The sequence below is a fragment of the Lynx canadensis genome, chromosome A3 (assembly GCF_007474595.2).
Source record: "Lynx canadensis isolate LIC74 chromosome A3, mLynCan4.pri.v2, whole genome shotgun sequence".
NCBI classification, from domain to species: domain Eukaryota; kingdom Metazoa; phylum Chordata; class Mammalia; order Carnivora; family Felidae; genus Lynx; species Lynx canadensis.
The window spans coordinates 41,763,211-41,786,444 of NC_044305.1; the positions used below are offsets into that span (position 1 = coordinate 41,763,211).

The 23,234-nt window shown below is 41.0% G+C and overlaps 2 protein-coding genes across 3 annotated transcripts; both read left to right on the forward strand.

Moving 5' to 3' along the window:
- The first annotated feature begins 947 nt into the window (after positions 1 to 947).
- SNRPB2 (small nuclear ribonucleoprotein polypeptide B2) lies at positions 948 to 12,679 on the forward strand. 2 transcript variants are annotated; one of them, XM_030310128.1, is made up of 7 exons: positions 948 to 1,011; positions 2,530 to 2,619; positions 2,945 to 3,117; positions 7,686 to 7,826; positions 10,266 to 10,316; positions 11,773 to 11,861; positions 12,313 to 12,679. In XM_030310128.1, the coding sequence occupies exons 2-7, from the start codon at positions 2,556 to 2,558 to the stop codon at positions 12,470 to 12,472; spliced, it is 678 nt and encodes a 225-aa protein (XP_030165988.1). In that variant the 5' UTR covers positions 948 to 1,011; positions 2,530 to 2,555; the 3' UTR covers positions 12,473 to 12,679. The 2 variants fall into 2 exon arrangements, with proteins under 2 accessions (XP_030165988.1, XP_030165989.1); XM_030310129.1 differs by lacking the exon at positions 948 to 1,011 and adding an exon at positions 1,114 to 1,455.
- Positions 12,680 to 19,454: 6,775 nt separating this feature from the next.
- Positions 19,455 to 22,426, forward strand: OTOR (otoraplin). The gene is made up of 4 exons (XM_030309008.1): positions 19,455 to 19,569; positions 19,929 to 20,068; positions 20,958 to 21,068; positions 21,948 to 22,426. Exons 1-4 carry the CDS (start codon positions 19,455 to 19,457, stop codon positions 21,969 to 21,971), a joined length of 390 nt encoding a protein of 129 aa, XP_030164868.1. The 3' UTR covers positions 21,972 to 22,426.
- The last annotated feature ends 808 nt before the right edge of the window (positions 22,427 to 23,234 follow it).

Consider the following 23,234-nt stretch of genomic DNA (forward strand, 5'->3'; position numbering starts at 1 on the left):
CCTCTTTAGCATATAAAAGTCCCTTTGGAGGCCCCCCCTTTTGACTTTACCGCCCCAACTCCATAGTATATAACCTGTCACTTTCCACAACCCCAGTGCAGCTCTTTCTGCCCTTGGGTCCCATGCTTTAATTAAAATCACCTTTTTGCACCAAAGACACCTTCAAGAATTTTTTCTTGGCCATCAGCTCCAAACCCCCACCATTCCAAAACCTCATCAATACTTTACACACGTTTGATGAATAGAAGAATGACCGCATGTACTTCTTTTGGATTCCCATTCAGCTAGGCATCAACAACAACTTGTGTTGTCCCGGAACAATCTAGGCATTTTTGTATGAGAGAGAAGATGGGAAGGGTGGCAAGGAATTGTTTTGTTTTGTTTCAGTTGAGTTTAGGCAGATGATCTTAGGGGTGCTTGCTTGGCTATTACTGGAGAGCAGGAGACATCAATTCCCTCTGCTTTGGAGCCTCAAACTGAGTTGCTTCTGAGAGTCAAGCTCATCAGCGGAATGTTTCAGGAGAGTTCCCTCAAGAGTCTCGGGAATTCGAGAACACTTGGGAGGTTAAAGATGAGGTTAAATCAGAGGCCACCAGAAATCCCAGGAGGGCAAAACCAGGGCACCTTGCCAGTAGTTGGTATGAGGGGCTGCCTGTAAAACTATATAGGATCTGGAAAGATGAAAGGCACCGTTGTGTGGGGTAAAACTGCACAAAGCAATGGCTGGGTAAGGAATCACTGACTTTCCTTCACTGCACTACCCACTATTACAGTTTAATCCATGAAGTTCCTACAAACTTCTCCCCTTCCCTAGACCCCCTTCCGGCTCCCCAGGTGTGCGCATGCGCAGAGAGATTCCCAGCTGCCGCCGCAGGAGCCGGCAGGGCATCGATCGACTCCGTGCTCGACTCCTCGACTTGTCGGCACTTGATTGAGACACGTGGTAACGTAATTTCCGGTAGCGGCTCGGTTTCCGGCTTTCGGTTTTTGCGGGAGCAGCATAGGCCTCAGGTGAGTTGGAACGTGTTTTCGTTGCCCGTTTGCGACCTTCCCGCTACCGGCCGCCGCTGGGCCCGACGCCCGCTTGTGGGAGCCGGGAGTGGACGGGGCGCAGCGGTGGAGCCGGCGCGCGTTCGCTTCGGCGTTCGCAGAGGGGGCGGGGGGAGTTTGAGACTGACGCGCTGGTCCCGCCAGGACCCCGAATTTAGGAGCCTTGTCTCCGGTGGGAAGGGTTGGCATCGGGGATCGCGGGGCCGCTAACTGGGGCTATGGTCGAACGTGCCTGTGGCTGAAGAGGCGGGAAGCCCCTTTTGGACTCTCGGTACCCTTGCTCTAATGCAGACCACCATCAAACCCTATATGAAATATTGCGAGAGTCTTTCCTCTGAGGGATCTGCTTTAAGTTTGACCGAGCAATTCCTTCTCGTCGTTTTCGCGACGTGAGCCCTTTTTCGGGTAAGGAGTGGGGGGCGGGGTCGCAAGCCTGACAAGCATGACCTTTCACCTGTTAAGTGCGGTCCCTGCAGTGGGCCTGAAATTTGTGAAATGAAGGAATATGTGGGGGCACCCAAGGAAATAAAGCGAGGTCACAGTTTGCACCTGAAAACAACGTAAAAAGTAAAGTAGCGAGGTGAGTGTGAAAGAGAAGAGCGAGGAGACCCGCGGAATTGCCCGGCCTGCTGTTTATTAGCTATCTGACCTTGGGCAAGTCCTTTAACCTGTAATAGCCATTAATAATAACAGCTACTTGAAGTGCTTATTGCCCGTGCCAGAACTGTGCTTGAAGTTTATGTGTCGTTCAGTCTTCCGAGTTTTACTAGGTAAATGCTGTTAAACCAGCCCCGTTTTACCGCTATGGACCGGAGAGATTAAGGAACAGCTGGTGATAGGGTTTGAATTCAGATGTGGTCTGTGCTAGAGTCTGAGCTCTTAACCATCACGCAGTACTGCTCTCTCTGAGCTCCCTAATTTCAATTCAGGCAGAGTTAACCTTAGAGTCAGGACAGCTGGTGATAGTGTATATAAATTAAGTAATAAATAGGTACGAAGTGCTTTTGAAGTGCACCCATGAGGTATTGCTTGGTAAACTTTGTTAATGTTGTGTCTTGATTTTTACTGGGCATGCATTTGCTAGTTTCTTTTTTATTTTTCTTAAAATCTACTCAATTCTAAAATAATCTCATTAAAAATTAAAGTTATTTCGTGAGGCAGATGAAAAAACTGTATTGCTTGTCACAAGTGAAAGATAAGTATAAAAATAAATGCATTGGTTGAAATAATCTTATTGAAATCTGCCTAGGTCCTGGTGCTCCATCAAGTTTTGAACCGGAGAACTGTTTGTTTGTTTGTTTGTTTGTTTAAAAAGGGCTAGCAAGTGTTGGAGAGGCTTTAAAGACTGCTAACAAACTAATATTTTCTGCACTTGGGATTGAAAGAAAATTGAGATGTTAATAATCCTTATGTCCTCATGCCATACAACAGTGAGTTAACGCTCTCCATTTATAACCGAATTATTTACTATCTCCTTAGGCTGTTTGGACCGTTTAACCCCAAACATGGATATAAGACCAAATCATACAATTTATATCAACAATATGAATGACAAAATTAAAAAAGAAGGTAAGTGCTTTTAAAAAACATTTATTCACAACCAAAGCGTGTTTAATTACCAGCATCTGAAAACTTGTGCGGCTTCAAAACTTGTCATGTAGTCCTCTTTGTCAGTACCTGCAACAGTGCCTTGTTTCTTTTTGTGTGAGGATTTCAAGGCTTTTTAAAAGCAAAAATAGGTAGGGGCGGAAAATAAGTGGAATATGTTTACTAAAATGTGTAACTTTGTATAAATAAGTGTGTGATGGAGGGTACTCGATGCAGTGTCATTTTATGAAGAATTTTGTAGTTGTTTCTTTCACAAATAACTTGTTTCCCCTCTAATTTTGCTCAGAATTGAAGAGATCCCTGTATGCCCTGTTTTCTCAGTTTGGCCACGTGGTAGATATTGTAGCTTTAAAGACCATGAAGATGAGGGGTCAAGCCTTTGTTATATTTAAGGAGCTGGGTTCATCCACAAATGCCTTGAGACAGTTACAAGGATTTCCATTTTATGGTAAACCAATGGTAAGGCGATGTTATTATTTTGGGTATAATCACTGTTGATGGTGTGTTAAGTTTATAGACATATGCATGAAACTGGGTGTTTCTTTCTGCCTTAATTATGTGTTAGAGCAAGTTTGGTTTATTTTATTTACACATTTATGTTTATAGAAACACATTAGTAGTAGAGTTTGTAATTCACTTAGTTTATGACAGACAGGCAGTAACAAAATACAATGAGGTATAGAGTGTTTATTTTTGTTAAGTTTACTTTTATTTTGAGAGAGAGAGAGAGAGAGAGTGGGGGAGGAGCAGAGAGAAAGGGAGACAGAATCCCACGCAGGCTTCACCCTGTCGAGCCCAATGTGGGGCTTGAACTCAGGAACCCACGAACTGTGGGATTATGATCTGAACCGAAATCAAGATTCAGAGGCTTAACCGACTGAGCCACCAGGTGCCCCAAGATGTAGAGCGTTTAAAAAAAACAATGGCAGTATTGGCAATATTCTTATCTTGAAAGAACTAGAAGTTAATAGCTCAAAACGTTAAAAAGAAACCTTTGTAAACTTATAAAATAATATAAAACAAAATCATGGTCAAAGGAAATCCAGTTGATGTTTCAGAAAATAGCATAGTGAAATAACTCCTATCAGAAGCTATACAGTCTAGAAAAAGCAGTGATCTGAGAAAAAATCATCGGTTTAAATTCATAGGTTTTGTTGGTGAATAACAGTGAACAGAAGTGAAATAGTTATGCGTAGAAAGTTTTAAACTAAGGAATGACATACTGAGATTCACATTTAGCTGCTGGAAGAAGATTGGACTGTGGGAGGGCTGGGAGGATGTAAGGGAACTCAGGCCGCTGGTGTAAGGGATGGTAGAGGATTGGATTAGAGTAGAGACAGGGTATAAAGCAAGGGTTTCCAAATGTGTGAATGAATACAGAGTACCTTGGGTGTGGATTTCTGAGTGCTTTTTTCTGGGACTGGGATGGGGAGGGGCCTTGGGGAAAGCCAAGGCCCAGAGTTTCAAAGCCCTGGGTCATCATTCTGCCATAAACTGGCTCTGTGCCCAGTGTGTTCATTTTCAGTACCTGTAAGATGTAAGCAGATTGGCTATCCTTTGGGCTAATTCAGAGATTAGCAAAAACTTCATAAAGGAATAGATCATATTTGAGGCTATAGGTGTATGCACATACAGTTTCTGTTGCATATTCTTGTGTATGTGTGTGGGTGTATTTAACAACCCTTTAAAACCGTTTAAAAAAAAAAAAAGTCCTTATAGGCCATGGGCTAGATTTGGCCCATAGTCGGTAGTGCAGTTACTGGTCTAATCCCTTTATTTTAGAAATGGAGAATGAGGCACAGAAGTTGCCTACCTAGGTTATATTAATATAACCAGTGGCAGTGCAGTCACACCCACTGTTGTGATTTTTTTTTTTCTTCTAAACTAGGGATCCGAACACTGTCCTAAAGGGTCAGGTAGTAACTATTTTAGGCTTTGTGGGCTGGATGATCTCTCCAGCAACTTTTTTTTTTTTTTTTACGTTTATTTTATTTTTTTGAGAGCGAGAGAGAGTGCGAGTGTGAGCAGGGGAGGGGCAGAGAGAGAGAGGGAGACACAGAATTTGAAGCAGACTCCAGGCTGCGAGCTGTCAGCGCAGAGCCCAATGCAGGGCTCGAACTTACAGGAGATCTTGATTTGAGTCAAAGTCAGACGCTTAACCAACTGAGCCACCCAGGCGCTCCCAGCAGCTATTTAACTCTGCCTTCAAAGCAGGAAAAGCAGCCATAGGTGGTATGCTAGTGAATGAATGTGGTTCTCTTCCAAAACACCTAATTTACAAAAACAGGCGGTGTTGGCTGTGGTCTGTAGTTTGAGGGCCTTTATGTAGCATGTTGTTTAATTCAGGAGTGGGCACTTTTTGTTACTGGAGCCAAGTTTTCCTTTTCTATCAAGTTCCCTTTCTCCCATCACTTCGTATCTGATGGGCATCATCTGTGTGGAAAAGCCCACCTCAGAAAACTGGGATTGTGCCTACATACCTCCTTTTTGATAAAACAGTATTTCCTGAAACCAGGGTTTTTTTCTTACTACGTATGAAGAAATAGCATAATGGAGATCTCACTTGGCAGGAGCATAAGACTGAGTTTTAGTTTAAGTCTAAAATTACATTAATGTGGAGGAACAGTTTCATCCTGTAGAGGATTTTAAGGCTGTTTTGTTGAGATGACAAGTTTGCATGTGCCTATTACTCAGATACAGGAAAGCTAGAAATGGCTGTGTTTGGCACTGGCCTCACTTTGGCAACTAATGATTTTAAATCAATGGAAAAAGTCCAGTAGACTGATAGTGCATTGAAAGTAGTTTATGAGTTCCATTCTCTGCCTTCAGGAAGGTGGCAGATACTGCCAAATCTCCAGCATCCTGGAAGAGGGAGAAGAACATTCTTTGCGCTGTCTTGTTTGTGTTTATTTAGGTGGTTTTGGTTGCTCTTCTGTTTTAACTCCCAACATACCAGATCAGAAATGAACAAAATTTGCTATAACTTGGAACTCATAACCCTAATTCAAGGATATTTGGTTATTTAATGCCAAAAACAGAAGAACCATCTTCCTAAAGAACCTTTAGCATAAATGTAAAACTTGCCCCTTCTCTAAGCTCTGGGTGTACTGCTTTTATCGCTAATGGGTATTTAGTCTAGACCAGAGTTTTCCAGCATTCGCCCTTTTGAACTGAGTAATTCTTGTCGTGGTGGGCTATCTTGTTGATTGCAGAGTGTTTAACAGCATCCCTGGCCCCTATCTACTACATGCCAGTAGCATGGCGACCCACAGTGTCTCCATTCGGTAGCACCAGCCTTCTCCTGTGGGCAAAATCACCTCTGATGTGAGAATCACTAGTGTAGACCAGGCAGCTAAGAATGGTGGCTGAGGTCAGAGATTTTCACAGGTGACTGTGTCACAAGGATAGACACAAGATCACCCAAGATCTGTTCAGGTCAGGGAGAAGGTTGAAGAACTAGGGCAGATGAGAGGGAGTCCTTGGGACTAAGTCAGCGTTAGTTTAAGTCTGTTCCTTCTGGTTAGATGATGCCATGCAAAACCACAGTTGTTTGCAGAGATGAGACCACTTAGAAACCCTGTGCTGCAGCAGCCGGGAGCAGCCAGAGAAAGTGCTGAATACTAAGGTGAGGGTAGGCATGCTCTCCTCTTGCTGCCCCAGTATACTCATCTCTAGCTGAGGTAAAGAAAAGACAGACTTGCTTTTGATTTTGACAAATTTCCTCCTTTAAACCCATGATACTTTAGAAGGTCTCTGGTTTCCCTGCGGACTGAGATTAAATTCTTACTCTATAAGGCAAATTTAGATAGTAATTTGTAGGACTCTTGTGTTTTGATATGGTCAGAGAACTTGTTTCAGCGCATTCAGCTACAGAGAAGAAAGGTTTCCTTGAAGTGGAAGTTGCCGTTTGCAGATAGATGCACCCTAGAAAATAGTTGTGACTCCTAGCACCAATTTTGGGATGGGTGATTGAATCTAGCTGTGTGGTATAATGCTCTAGGCCACGGCCGTGCTACTCGAAGTGTGGGCCCCACCGTGCACTTTGTGCTTCGAACAAGTACAGGATCTCAGGCCTCACTCAGACCTACTGCATCAGAATCTGCAGTCTTACAAGCACTCACGGTAGTTGGAAAGTACATTAATGTTTACAAAATGCTCTCCTAGACCAGTGTTTTTAAACGCCTGCCTGCTGTCTCAGTAGCATGTCCCTGCTGGCTCGGGCATAGTAAGAAGGAGCAGGTGGCCTGGGTGCCTAGTTGCGATGCCATCCTTTGTTTCTTTTCAGAGCATTTTACAGTTTAAGTTGATGCCGCTATTGGTCATTTTGTTGAAAAACAATAGATCGGGGCACCTGGGTGGCTCAGTAGGTTAAGTGTCCGACTCTTAATTCAGCTCAGGTTATGATCGCAACGGTTTCATGGGTTTGAGCCCCACGTCGGGCTCTGTGCTGACAGTATGCAGCCTGCTTGGGATTCTCTCTCTCCCTCTCTCTCTGCTCCTCCTGTGCTTGCTCTCTTTCTCAAAATGATTAAATAAACTTAAAAAAATGTATAAAAATATTAAAAAATATATAAAAATAGCAGATTGGATTCAAAGGGAAATTCTTCTCAAACTTTAGTACTTAACTTTGAAAATCTCAAATTCCATATGACACATTCTACAGCTAATTGACACAGCTCGACCCTTATATTGAGACTCCCTGCTAAGCAGCAGACAACTTTCCAATGCACTTTTCTGTTTTATGAAATGGAGAGAAGCAGTGGTGCAGATATTGCAAAGTTCTGTTATTCCCATATGAAAATGTGTGGGTTTTCTTCTGATAAACCTAGTTGAGTCTGACTTTGTCTAAAAATTGTGACATAGACCACAATTTATTTTCACTGGGTGTGTGTTAGACAGATTTCCTTAGGGATGTGTTACAAACTAGCATGTAGTGTATTTGTGTAATGAAATTTGAAATATTAACGAGTAGTGTAAACAGCCTTCAGCGTAATTGAAAGTAACCTGTCTCCACATAATTAAAACAGCGAATCCAGTATGCAAAAACAGATTCTGATATAATATCTAAAATGCGTGGCACTTTTGCCGACAAAGAAAAGAAGAAGGAAAAGAAAAAAGCAAAAACAGTGGAACAGACTGCAACAACTGCCAACAAAAAACCTGGCCAGGTAAGACAGACCAAAGCTCCTGGGTCTGCTGGTGCTGCAGACTTGATGGAGGGGTCCGTGTTCCACTTACGGGAGGGTCTCCGAGGCGTGTGTGTATGTTTGTGCCTATGTGTGTTTCAAGGTGGACTTTTAAGACGCTGGAATGGTTGAGTTCTTATAGGATTCCAAGACTTATGTTTAAGCACCAAATTAAAACATAAACCTGTACATCTGCAGATTTATATGAAACAGTTTTGTTTGAATTTGGCATCCAGTTCCATCGTTCTTCAAAATCTGTTAATATCTATTGGCTTATTTCTCAACTTCTGCCTGTAAATAATACTGTGGATACTATCTTTAATCTTGAGTATGCCACACAAAACTGCTTTCCTTAAACAATTTGGAAATTAGAAATCTAATTTAAAATACCAAATAAAAGTAGTTACTTTTGGATTGAAAGTGATTAGAAATCAGTTTCACGAAGTATAATGGTCGACTTTTGTGTACTTGCTTTAAAAAAAAAATTAAGAGGGGCATCTGAGTGGCTCAGTCAGTTAAGTGTCTGACTCTTGATTTTGGCTCAGTTCATGATGTCACAGTTTGTGGGATGGAATCCACATCAGGCTGTGCACTGACAGTATGGAGCCTGCTTGGGATTTCTCTCTCCCTCTCTCTGCCCCTACCCTGCTTGCACTTTCTCTTTCAAAATAAAGTAAAAAAAAGTTAAGACAGGTTCTTGGTTTCTCCATATATATTTCTCAGTAATTTTATATTTACATATTATAAATATGTAATTTTAATGAATTATTTTATAATCTTAAAGGTTAGAGGTTAAATTTTATGATATAGTCCTTAAAATTTAGGACTAGATCTTTCAAAATTAACTGACGAGTTAGTTTTAGTTAAGGTGGCAGTTCTTAAAATGGAATAAGAAATCTTTTTAAGTTAATGGGTTTAAGTTTTCAAATTTTAACATAAGTGTTCTTAGTTCAGGTGTACAGTATAGTGGTCCAACAATTCTATATGTTAGTGCTCATCATGATAAGTGAGGAGTGTATTCTTAATCCCCTGCCTCTATTTCACCCATCCCCCTCAGCCACCACCCTCTGGCAACCACCAAGTCTGTTGTCCGTAGTTAAGGGTCTGTTTCTTGGTTTGTCTCTTTTTTTCTTTTTTTTTTTTTTTAACCTTTGTTCATTTGTTTTGTTTCTGCAATTTCACATGGGTAAAATTGTATGGTATTTCTTTTTCTCTGACTTCTTTCACTTAGCATTATACAGTCTAGCTCCATCCCTGTCATTGCAAATGGCAAGATTTCATTTTTTTTTATGGCTGAATAATGTTCCATTGTGTGTATATATGTATACATATACATACATATATATATCTGTATACACATATACCACATCTTTTTTTTTTAAAGTTTATTTATTTTTGAGAAAGAGAGAGAGACAGAGCATGAGCCAGGAAGGGGCAGAGAGAGAGGGAGACACAGAATCTGAAGCCAGTTCCAGGCTCTGAGCCGTTAGCACAGAGCCTGATGCAGGGCTCGAACCTATGAACCATGAGATCATGACCGGAGCCAAAGTCCAGCGCTTAACCGACCAAGTCACCCAGGCACCCCCATACACCACATCTTGATCCATTCATCTACTGATGGACACGGGCTGCTTCTATAATTTTTGGCTTTTGTAAATAATGCTGCTATAAACATCGACGTGCATCTATCCTTTGGAATTAGTGTTTTTGTATTCTTTGGATAAATATTCAGTAGTGCAATTACTGGATTTAATTTTTTGAGGAACCTCCATAGTTTGGATTCCCACCAACAGTGCACAAGGGTTCCTTTTTTTCCACATCCTCACCAACACTTGTGGTTTCTTGTGTTTCCGATTTTAGCCATTCTGACAGATATGAAGTGTTATATCATTGTAGTTTTGATTTTGTTTCCCTGGAGATGAGTGATGTTGAACATCTTTTCATTTATCTGTTGGCTTTCTCTATGTCCTTAGAGAAATGTCTGTTCATGTGTTCTGCCCATTTTTTAGTTGGATTGTTTTTTGGGTGTTGAGTTTTATCAGTTCTTAATGTATTTTGAATACTTAACCCTTTATTGGATATGTCATTTGCAAATGTCTTCTCCCATTTAGTAGGTGGTCTTTTAAAAACTAACGTTAATTTTATGCAGTAATTAAAATTATAAACTCTTTTTTAGAGCGATTGGAAAAATTTTTTAAGTTTATTTTGAGGTAGAGCGTGTGCGAGTGGGGGAGGGCCAGGGGGAGAGAAAGAATCCTAAGCAGGCTCTGCACTGTCCACATGGAACCCCATATGGGGCTCGATCCCACAACCATGAGATCATGACCTGAGCCTAAATCAAGAGTTAGGACACTTAAGTGTCTGAGCCACCCAGTTATACGTGATTGGAAGTTATAACTCTTTTCTCTTTGTTTTGTTTAGGGAACACCAAATGCAGCAAATACCCAAGGAAATTCAACACCAAATCCTCAGGTAATATTTTTCCCATGTGGTGCTTGTTCTTTAAAATAAAATTATAAACCACTACAATAATACACAACTTGCATGTCTCCAGAAACTGAAAATAATTCCTCTACAAGACATTAAATTATATAGCACTTTAATATAGAAACTCACTCCTCAAAACATTTTAGTTATTTTAAGGGGGAGAAAATGAAACCTGACTTTATTCTTTGCTTTCCATAATGATTCAGTGATGGAATCAAAATGACAGATTTTAAACTCTGCGAAGGCTGGGAGCAAGCATTTTTGTTTTCTCCACAGTACGTCTGAAGCCCAGGGCTTTACAGACACACAGCTTGCGGGCATTGGCCAGGTGACAGGCTCTCTTTCCATACTAGTTGCCTGAAACACTAAACCATCTTTTCTCATAGAGCAAAGTTGTTTACGATTACCCTTGCTGGCTCTTCTGAGAACAAATACATGTCCCTTTGTATAGATGTTTTAGAAACCTTTTAGCAAATCTCCCTGCTGGAGGCCTCAAAGAGAAAGCTTCAATTATATACTAATGGTTTTCTCTTTGGTTCCTTGGATGCTCAGGTCTGACAAGATCCTTAAATCCAGAGAATTCCTTGCATCTCTGAGCTTTCCTTCTCTGACTTTAAGTTGTGTACATCTTCCTATATTATCTACTTCTCTTCTTTGAAGTCTTTCGGCAATTATAGTACAGTTTACAAATGCCAGTACTTCATTCTCTAAGCCTTAAGTTGTTCTTTACTCATCATGTCTTCTCTAAATGAAAGTAGTCTGAAGACAAATAGGCTCTCAGGTACAAGATGATCCTGTCTCTAGGTCCTCAAAACCCGAGGTCGGGGTGCCAGAGAATTAGTTTAATATCTAACAATGGTGTTGTTATATATTAATTATATATATTATATATATAATGGTGTTTGTTTCTACTTACTTGGATGGAAGTAGATGCTCTGTAGGTCTCATTTACTGGCAGAAAACAATGTCACCCAGTCGTGGCCCTAAGCGGTAGTTCCAGAGTTTCTTAAACGCTGGGAGGTTGTAAATAATGCAGAAGATTGAGTATCTGAGTGTTGTTCCTCGGGTAACCAGCTGAAGATGGGGGGCATTGCTGCCTTTCTAGTTAGGGTCTTTCAACTATGTAATCCAGATGGCAGAGTCCTCCCATTACAACTGAAACATTGTTTTCAGTACTATTAAATTCTTAAAACGTAGTGAGATTTGCAGTCATCCAAATTTGCATAAAGTGACTTGAACGCCTCCTTAGTTGCTGTTAGGTTTATGTTTATTTGCATGGTGTCCTTGTTTTTCAGCTTTAGTGTTTGATGTAGTGCTACGATTTCGTGTTCCTTAATAAACTGGAACGTAGCTCTCTGAAGTTTAGATTTTAATGTGAGAGCTAAATGGCGTACTATGCTTTTCATACTGAAAGCTAACTTTGCTTTTTTCTTTGTAATAGGTCCCTGATTACCCTCCAAACTATATTTTATTCCTTAATAATTTACCGGAAGAAACGAATGAGATGATGTTATCCATGTTGTTTAATCAGTAAGTCTCTTCACAAACCAGTGTGTGTTCTGAAATCCTCCCAACAGGATGTGGAGCGCTTCCGTGGGTTGAATCCATTTATGTATCACACAGCAGTACTTCCAGGGTCACAGATTTGGTTGGGGATTAATCCTGAATTGAAGTCCGTCTGCAGAGTGAGCATATGTACCTCTGAAGTACCTCTGATGTTTGAATTACTAATTCTAATTGATGAGTAAAGCAGGAAACCAAGCCTTGATACAATGACAAGAATAGAATTAGCTTACGTTATACCGACCCTTCTTTCACCATATTCCTAATTATATTTTAGACTCTTTCAACCTACTCAGGATTCTGGTAGGTCATGTTACGTTTCCTAGACCAGTATTAGGAAGTTGCTTAGCAAATTTAAACACAGAACAGACATTTACGTATTTGATAGCATTTATGTAAATTGTTTCTCCTTTTACAGATTTCCTGGTTTCAAGGAAGTACGTTTGGTACCTGGAAGGCATGACATTGCTTTTGTTGAATTTGAAAATGATGGACAGGCTGGAGCCGCCAGGGATGCTTTACAGGGATTTAAAATCACACCTTCCCATGCCATGAAGATCACCTATGCCAAGAAATAACATGGGATAGTTGTCTTTAAGGGACTTGGTGTTATTTATAGTGTTTGTTTTGATAACATTTGGTCAACCCATTTTAATAGTTGGGGGTGAGGGGGAGTGAAAGTGAAATTTTGGTGAATGATTTAAATAGCTGGTCTTTGTTTAGCCTGGTGAACTATGAAATATGAAGGCCTTAATTTTCTACAATAAACTATTATTTGTACTCTATACATAACGTTTCATTCATTTCACTGTCCTGTCAGCAAATGCCTACGCTAGTTTAGAACATATCTTACGGTGTATAAACCTGTCATAGGATGCTTTTGTAGTATTTTGGGGCAGCTAATGGCAGGGAAATATTGAATCATTAATAAAAGTAAAGGAGAATTAGATCAAGCCCTTGAATGAGATTTTCTGTAGTTTCCATCCTGCTGGAGTTTTTGTTTATTGGTTTTTTTAATTGAGTTGCATTAATGGTAAAAATAGGGGTGCCTGGGTGGCTCAGTTAGATAAGCATCTGACTCTTGATCTCGGCTCAGGTCACAATCTCATCATTCATGAGCTCGAGCCCTGTGTCAGGCTCTGCGACTGACAGCACAGAACTTGCTTGGGATTCTCTCTCGGTCTCAATAGACTTTAAAAAAAAATTTTTGCCCTGGGTGTTAGAAGAAAATGAGACCTGGGCAGGATCTAAATTTGAAGTTTGTGCTCTTCAAATAAATGCATTGTTTTTTTTTGTTTGTTTGTTTTTGCAGTTAGTAGGCATTTCACAAAGCTTTTCATTCAGCATTTAATTGAATAAAGGTCATTTCGGAGTAACTGTACTTATGTTTTCCAGGAAGAGAGAGGGAAAGGGAATGCTGTCTTCGAACTTCTCATTTTATGTTCTCATCCTCTTGATGTGGAATTGTTCTGAAGGAATACCTGCTTGGCTAATAATCTAACCTCTTCATTGAAAGACCTCCAAGGGAAAGAAGTTGCAATCTATAATATTTTTTAAGACACGTGGGCTGACTTGTAAAGGGTTGCCAGTTCTAATCTTGATACCTTGTAATTCTCAAAACACCAGTTTTTAATTCTTTAATAGCAAAGGTCATTTTCTTTAGCTTTTGATTCATACCTAGGGTTATGATTCAGTCCCCTGCTAGTAGAACCATGGACATCTTTAAAAGTGAACAATTTTTTGCACATATAGCACACATTAAAGTAACACTTGATTTTTTGTGTGTGTGTTTCTCACTATTTCCCTGAACAAAAGTTAGAATTTGTATACTTACGGGAAGTCTGCTTTTAGACATGTAGGTTTTTATCCCATCACTCTTGTGCGTACATAAGGAGGAAAAAGGAAAATCGTTTTTATTCTTAAAGCGGCTACATTTAGAATCTGATTCTTATTTGAATAACTTTAACTTAGTTGTCAAGTTCATCTACTTTTATAAAATGTACGAACACTGAATTACTAGATAAGACCATACTTCTGGTTGTTAGAGCAATGCCAATTGCTACTAATTTCTAACTCCTTATTCTCTGTGACTGTCCTTATCTTGTCTCAGAAAAGGTTTCACAGATGGCCCCTGCTTTGAGTGTCTGTATGAGAGAAAGTAGAAAGGTCAAGGTGGCTGGAGTGAGGTGAGAGTAAGGGGAATATGTAGGACTTTTTAAGGACTCGCTTAAACTATGAAATGGGGAACTCAGATTTTTTTTAATTGAGTTATTTACAGACACTAAAATTCACCCATTTCTAATGAGTTTTGAGGAGTGACCCAGTTTGATGAGTTTTGACAATTGTATACAGTTGTGTGATAAAATACAGAGGATTCTGTCACCCCTTATAAACAAAGGCTCCCTTTGCAGTTGATCTATTCCCCAGCCCCCAGTCCCATCCCTGACCATAAGCAACCACTGATCGATCTGCTTTGTATCACTATAATTGTGCCCTGTCTACAATGCTTTTGAAGTTCATCTCCATTGCGTGCATCAGCAGTTCTACCAGTGAATGGGCTTTGGGTTCTTTTTAATTTGGGGCTGCTAGAAATAAAAGCTTATGAACATTTACATGCAAGTCTGTGTGGACACGTTCTGTCAGAAGATTTTGAGTGCAGGAGTGACATCTGATTACTTTCAAAAGCTTTTTATTTTGATATAATTTCCAATTTATATAAAAATTGCAGAAATAGTACACGGCTCCCATAAACGTACCTGAACCATTTAAGAGTGTGCTACCTTGACTCCTTGTTACCCCTTAACACTTCTGTGTATTTCATAAGTACAAGACCACCCCGCTACATAACTACTGTATGACCAGCAAGATCAGGAAATCCAGTATCCCATCTGATCCACATTTTCCTGATGTCCCCAAAATGACCCAAGATTCCAACCAGGATCATGTGATATGTAATTGTGTCTCTTCAGTCTCTTGTCTGTTCCTCAGCCTGTGTGTAATCTTTCATGATCTTAATTGTATGTAGAGATTAATTTCAGCTGTATCTATACAATATTAGCTATAGCTATAGCTATGTCTGTACAATATTAGCTATACAATATATCTATACAATATTAAAAATGAATTTACAGTAGTACCTCTATTTGCAGTCCAGCAACTCCAAGTTTATTCTGGGCTTCCCCCTCTCCTTATTTGTACCTCTTTCTCTCCTCCCATTAACCTCCATGCATTTACTTATTTGCTTAAATCTCCCCAAATGTAGCCAAACTCTGGTAAGCAAGGCTTCAAGAGGGAAGAAGGGGAAGAAAAAAGGAGCCAACTATACTTTGAAGCTGATTTGATCAAGCTGGGATCTTCTGCCCTTCCTTCCCTTGCCATCTGTGGGAGTTGCCAGGAGTTTGGGAGGAAGTAGATGTGCCCGGCTAATGTGGGTCTAAACTTCAAGGTTAATTTTCAACTTTGACTGCATATCCGAATCATCCAGGAAACATTTCCAAATGCTGATGCCTAATCTACACCCCATATCAATTAAATCCCAATTTCTGTGCATGAAACCCAGTCATCAATATTTTTAAGGGCCCTGAGTGATTCCAACGTGAGCTAAGAACGAACAAAGCAGATTTCTACCTTTATGAAGTAGGTTGTAATGATTAGATCATTAGTTCAAATTGTATTTTTCAAAAGCAGCATATTGATAAGTAGAAGATAGGGTAAAAACTGGAAAGTGTTGTAAGATGCTCATGTTTTTTAACTTTAAAGCTTAAAGTATTTTCTGTGTGGTTATTTAGCAAATATTTTATCCCTTGGAAATACTGTAGCCAGCAAATATCTGATGAGGAATGTGAAGCCCTGGCTTAAAATTTGTGCTGTAATTGATTTGCCCTTGAGCAGTACTTCTCAAACTTTCATGTTTCTCCAAATCACTTGCGAGGCGTGTTAAGCTGTACATTGATCTGGCAGGAACGGAGTGGGGTCTGAGGGGCTTTGTAACACAATGCTGAAGGTGCCAGTCTGGGGACCATGCTTTGGTGGCAAAACCCCAGAGTCTCTGTCCTAATTTACTCAGTGAGTCTTAATTTTTGGGTGCTATGAATGATGAGATTGTGACCTGAGCCGAGATCAAGAGTCAGATGCTTATCTAACTGAGCCACCCAGGCACCCCTATTTTTACCATTAATGCAACTCAATTAAAAAACCAATAAACAGACAAAAACTCCAGCAGGATGGAAACTACAGAAAATCTCATTCAAGGGCTTGATCTAATTCTCCTTTACTTTTATTAAAATGATTCAATGTTTCTCTGCCATTAGGGGCTCCAAAATACTACAAAAGCATCCTATGAACCTCTTTTGGTTTTTTTCTTTATTTATTTTGAGAGAGAGACAGAGACAGTGTGAGTGGGGGAGGAGCAGAGAGAGGGAGAGAGAGAGAATCCCAAACAGGTTCCACACTGTCAGCGCAGAGCCCGACTCGGGGCTCAAACCCACGAAACAGTGAGATCATGACCTGAGCGGAAACCAAGAGTCAGACGGTTAACTGACTGAGACACCCAGGCGCCCCGAACCTCTTTTGAAATGTAATAAAACCGAAGGGCTTTCCCCAGGCAAAACAAAAATAAAGGCGTACAATTTCAGGAGGGTCATGCATTCATTCAATGAATACCTATTTTTGAGTACCGAGGATTTTTCTGGGTGCTAACGATGGAGCAATGGGCAAGATAGACAAGGTCCCCACTTCTTGGAACTTTCATTGTGGTATCTGGGGAACAAGTGCCATCACGTGAATAGACAAGGCATGTCAGGTAGTGGTAAGTGATGAGAACGTACCACAGTCGCATGATGGACTGATTGGGTTGGAGAATGGCAAGAATGGCTTTGTGAAATTGGTCTCTGTGAGGAGACATATTGTCCAGAGACCCGAGTGCCCATATGTGGAGGGAAAGCTTCTCCGGCCATAAGCTCAGCAGGGTCTGAAGTCGACACGAGCTTTGCACTTTCAAAAGACAGAGCAGCTGGTGTGGCCGGAACAGAGCAAGCAAGGGAGAGAGTGACAGGGAGTGACTTCAGGGGGGCAGAGGGCCCAGATCATCCAGGGCCTTGTAGGTCACAGCAAAGAGGCGGCTTCCACCCTATCCACCACCTAAGCCTATTTTTAGACCTTGAAGCAGCCAGAGCCTCCATTTTAAGAACTCCAGGTTGAGAACTAATTTAGTAACTAAAGCAGGAGAATGTCATCTGGGGATTAAATGCTCAGAGAATACATCTGAAAATCCAAAGAAAGTAAGCACGCTCAGGACAGATCACGTCTCCGGACCCCGGGTATCTGTGGACCTTGAGCGTGCCTCCAGGTACAACTGATCGCTGAGTTATTGTAAGTTTAACTTCCCATGTGCATGCAAAACTGCGATTTCCATCCCATCTCTGCCCACTACAGAATGCTAGGACATCTCAGGCCTACCCAGTATGCACTCAGCAGGTTTGACATTTCTTTTCTTTACTTCTCTAACCTTCGAATAGCCAATAATGGCTTTGTGTTAGCATCAGCCTTGGTTTGCTAAGTTGTTGTGATAGCTTGGTTGTGGCTTTATTCAACGTTTCCCTCCGCTTTGCGGCGGCTTGTTCACGGTGCGGCAATCTGAGTTTGTGCAGCCCCCATTTCTGTTAAGTGCCTCTTAAATGGCAATTGTCTTTTAACTCTCCTGTTGAGGGCTGGCTTGAGACTGTAACGGTCTGGAAAACAGCTGCCCGATCGGGATTAAGAAGATTTAATCGATGCTTTAGTTTTCCCAGAGACCCTCTTAGGCCCCTAGATTATAGGAAGGAAAAGTGCCCTGGCAGTCTGCTTTCAGAAATGATTTCTAACTCATCCTTTCCTTGAAGTAAAACAGGAAATGAGGAATGTAACATCTCCATTCTAATGTGATAGTGGATGAATGGAGACAGCTCTGGACACAGTCCTGCTGGGGAAGCTTTAGATGGGGTGGTTAAGACAGGTGACTCTGGCCTCTGCTGGGCCACGGTTGCTTCATCTACAATGAAGACACTGAATTAAACAAGCTTCCAAATCTGGGCCAGCTGTAGAAAAGATCGCCCCCTGATAATAACACACACACATGCATACACACCCACCCCGAAGAAAACCCTTTTATTATACTATGAGTATTTTTGCTTTACCAGTTTATCCCCAGTTTTGTACAAAACTATTTTGTAAGTTGAATGCTTGTGCCTCATCTTTGGAGGGAGGGAGGAGGAGGTTCTGCTCTGAGATCTCATCATCAGCCAAGTTGGACAGGGCATCCTGACAGGGACCTCTGTTCTAGAAACAATGGAGGTGGGGTGCACCTTATGAAAGAGATACCAGCCCCAAACACTATAAAAAGCAGTTACCTAAAATCTGTCTCTCCTAAGAGAAAGTAAATCCTTGGGGCCAGGGCCTTTTTTATTCACTGCTATATCTCTAGTGCCTAGAACAGTGCCTGGCACACAGTACGTGTTCAGGAAATAGTTGTTGAGTAGATGGAGCTGTGTATTGGCACTTCAACTCTGGCGATTTCTAGTAGTGCCCCTCTTTCAATGGGAAAGATTCCCGGAAGCAGGGAGAAGGGCCGTAACGGAAACCTCTTGCTTTCTCCTTTCTCTATCCATGAGCATTTTGAGACTGAATTTCAGAGATCTCAGAGAGGAAAAAAGAGACTGTTCCTTTCTTTCCATCCCGCCTATCCCTTCCTTTCCCCAATCGTAGGGTCTAGATGTGATAACAGCTCATGTGTTACAAACCATGTCTGCCCCAGGACAGATGTGACTTCCGAGAATCCTATCATAAATGATTTGTAAACTTAAACATCCTCAGTTTATCTATTATATGAATCCAGGGGCTTATTTTTAACTTTTTTTAGTGTTTATTTATTTTTGAGGAGAGAGAAACAGAGTGTAAGCAGGCGGAGGGGCAGAGAGAGAGGGGGAGACCCAGAATCTGAAGCAGGCTCCGAGCTATCAGCACAGAGCCTGACGCGGGGCTCAAACTCACAAAACCGCAAGATCATGACCTAAGCCAAAGACAGACGCTTAACCAACTGAGCCACCCAGGTGCCCCATAAAGGTGTTTATTAATTGGATTTGTTCCAATGAAAATATGTGTACTAAGGATATAGATCTCACATTTTCAGCAGATTTCCTAGAGTCAGTACATCTTTGCTTATAAGTTGAGAGAATATGAGACTTGAGCTAAAAAAATTGTTTTAAACAATTTAAAATTCTCATAGTTCTTTGCACAATGCCTTGCTGATGTGATATGCCACAGCTAAAGCAATGGTGGACCATTTTTGGATACCATTTGTGTATAAAAAAGGACACAGCTTTTGAGTCTCTTTGGAAAACCAGATGCAAAATAGCTCCTGGAGCCCAGGAGATGTTATGAAAGCAGAGGAAGGAAAGGTGGGCACCTTCCCATTGGCCGGGGGGACTTGCCCAGATGTCTGGCTTCCACATAAAAGACAGGAACCACTGCAGTCAGTTTCCACTTCTAGTTAAAGAACGATAGCAAAAACAGCAAAAAGGGAAGATGGCAAGACTCTTACTACTTTCTCTCCCCGGTCTTGTGGCCATATGTGCCGTGCACGGAATATTTATGGACAGACTTGCTTCCAAGAAGCTGTGTGCAGATGACGAGTGTGTGTGTAAGGACTTTTCTTATGCCTTTCATTATCTTTCCATTATATAATTGAAAAAAAAAATCCACTAACAGCGTGAAATCTAATAGGGCTCTTAGTGAATCTTCTCTGACGTGTGTGTTAGCATTGTTTCTCCTGGTCTGTACCTTTGGTGAATTTACTTGGTTAAGATTCTGTTGGATATAGCTTTAATACCTTGGATAGATTACTCTTCTTGAACTAAACAGGAGCTGTGAGCCGGGAGTTATTAATCACTCTGATTTCCAAGTTTTCTGATAAGCTTGGCCTTTTTACTGTTATAAATTCCAGGAGACGAAAATGTAGTCATTGCAATGTTTTTGTTCTTGTTTTTGTTTTTCTTCCAGATACTATTTCTCTGGCCAGAGCTCAAGAAGATTTCAATGCCCCCGACTGTAGGTTCATTAATGTTAAAAAAGGGCAGCAGATTTATGTTTACTCAAAGCTGGTAAAAGAAAATGGAGCTGGAGAATTTTGGGCTGGCAGTGTAAGAGGAGATTCTTACAAATACACATACATCTTGACATACGGTGCTCTTAACTTTTTCTCTGGGACTTACCTTCAATGCATTGTAATGTTTAAAACTAGCTCCTTAGAACAATGGAGAGATGGCAGACAAGTGCACAAATTCACAGATATTTGCTTTTATCGCATGTCGAAGAAACAAAGACAATTCCGTAACAAAGCCAAATGTAGGCGTATGTGATGTTTTGGCAAGGACCAGCAAACCGCACAGGGGCTTGAATGCCTCAAAGGGTTTGAAACTTACTCAAAAATGTTTGAGCGGATTTGCCAAGTAAAACGCATGCGTGTTGGCAGTCAGTCTCGGCTTCAATATTTTAAAGGAAGCTTTCACACCCGCTTCAATTCCAGAGAATCTGCTTTCTTCGGCGCAAATATGCAGGGGTGGGCCCCAGGGAGGGACGAAGCAGGACTGATTTCCTGTTCCTCCTCTGCAGCCTCACAGATAGATTCTCAAGTAATGAAGGATTAATTCTTAAATTCACTCAAGGATCTGTGCATTTGAATTTTTAACAACTGAGAAGTTACAGTCCTTTAGAGTCAAAATGCCTATTCACTTTTTACGAAATTTATCGACTTTGTTTACAGGCAGCTCACAAGATTGCATAAAGTAAAGGAATGCTAAGTGAGACTGGTAAGACCAGGCCACAGAAAAACAGATACATGCTTTCCGTGGGTTGACTTAGTTGCTGTGAGTGAACTTCAGATTTGGGTCCCAGTCCCCCGCCCCCACCCCCACCCCCACCCCCAGCCCAGAGGGGGAAGCGAAGCACTTAGTAACAAATGTGATGCCAGTGGGTTTTCTAGAAGTGTGCTCATATCCGCCCTCCCCTGTTACTCTTCTGGACACTCAGGTTTATGGAGATGGCCAGGAGGATGAGATGGGAACCGTGGGGTATTTCCCCAGCAGCTTGGTAGAGGAGCAACATGTGTACCAAGAAGCCACCAAGGAAGTCCCCACCACGGTAAGTGTCTCAGGGCTCAGGGCAGGCCAGAGAAAGACTCAGATCTTGGGGTAATACAGGCAGGTGTTAAAAATGCATCATGTCACTTACAAGATGCATGGAGCAAATGCCCCTACTTGCAATGAGGGCTTCCTTGAAACAGGGAGGTTTGGGAGCACATTCACACCTAACTCTCAGTATTGAAAGAGTAGTGAACTTTCCCCACCCACCCCCCACCCCCCTTTGTTTTTAGATACAAGTTATCCTAGAAAGGAGGCCATGTCCCAAAGAAAATAAAATAGTATGAATGCACTCTTAACTGATGGTTACATTTATCTACTAAAACAGTTGGGCTAGGAAAAAATTAGCGCCTGTATTTAATCAAATCGAAACATTCTGGAAAAAGAAATCTTTGGATGATTTATTTCTGTGGTAAATAGATTCTACTTATGTTTGAAAAAGAAATTATACTCTTTCCAATGCCCGGGGGTCTTGCAAACCCCAGAACAGAAATAAAAGATCCCCTTTGAGCTACTTTGCAGGGTGGTTGTTTTGAAGAGATTCTCCTGGAGCTAATTGCTGCATGAAATAACTTCAAAACATTGCCCAACCCACACACCGGGCTCACCTGTCATTGCTTCTAAGCATTGAACTTGAATGTGTCAACTAACCACAAATTTGAAGTGTGTTTGAGAATCTTCATTTTAAGTAGTTTTTGACTTAAAGTGATAATTATGTTATACTCTTTGGGGTTCATCCTTACTTTAAATCCAAATTTCCCTTTGATTACCTGTGATTTTTAAATAAACGATATCTGTTTTCTGGGCCTGTCTGCTCAGTTCAATCTTTGCTTTGTTTGTTTGTTTGTTTGTTGTTTTTGTTTTGCTTTTTTTTTTCCAGGATATTGACTTCTTCTGTGAGTGAGCAAGTAGACAAACCTACAAATAGAAAGGAAACATCAAGAAATAAAGAAAAAGAAGTGAAATAACAACAACAACAACAAAAATACACATCCCTAATTCCTAACTTTGGTTTCCAGGCTTTGTTACCTTACAGGAGGGCTAGGCCCTCGGGGCCTGCGGTCGGAGATGAAGGAGGGGGTTTCCACTCAGTTTTCTGCGGCAGGGCGATGTTTGGCTCAAGTGGGAGAACTGAAAGCAGAGATTATTTTTCAGCCTAGAGAATCTTCTTTTATGCGGGGATGCATATAGAAGATGGTTTGTTTGTATTATTTCCAAATGGTAATTCTTGCCAGCTCTTTAGCTCCTTATATAAACTTGGTAGGTCATAAGTCTTCCTTTGGACATGCTGTTTTCTAATTATTTGTCTCTCTGGCCATTTGCAGTGTTATAATATATCCAACGGGGCTATATCATCAAGGAGTATTCTTGTTGATTGTTGTCTAGGATTGTTGTCGCTTTTAACATTTGATGCCTTTGGGATATAAAGCTGGTGGGAGTGGGGGAGCTGTTTAGACTCATAGACGTTTGGACTATGCCTCTTTCTCTTTAAAAAAATTTTACGGGGGCATCTGGCTGGCTCAGTTGGAGGAGTATGTGACTCTTGATCTCAGGGTCGTGAGTTCAAGCACCACTTTGGGCATAGGGATTACTGAAATAAATAAACTTAAAAAAATTTCACCCATTATTTCCACTGAATAATTTTATCTTCTAAATGATTGATTTACCTCTCCCCAAATTTTAAATAAGTATGTGTATATGTAATAAGGGTGGAGTAGCTTATGAAATATTTGTAGTAGAATAGTTTCCCCTTCATATGTGCTGTCAAGTCAAAAGACAGAGGGAAAGAAAAGCATGTGAGTTATTTCTCGACTTCTGTTTCAACTTTGAATCTCCTCTTCCCATGTAAATCCCCCCAGTCAAGGGTGATGTGTGAAGAAATCTGGTGAGCCAATTGGCCCACAAGTTTTTCTACATTTAATTGGAAATTTGCTTTGATTGTGTATTCCTGGTGTAATTCTTTTTATGTAGCTGTGGGTCTTTGTTTACGTGTAATTAAAATGCCTGTAGTCAAAAAAATTCACAATTTCTGGCTTCAAAATTTTTTGATGACATTTTTCACCTTGGGGTATCAAAAGTCTGGGAGGGGCCTGGAAATGGGGTTGGTTCCTCAGTTTTCGGTGGTCTGTTCATCCCACAAGCGTGAGGAGGAGGGCATTAATGACAA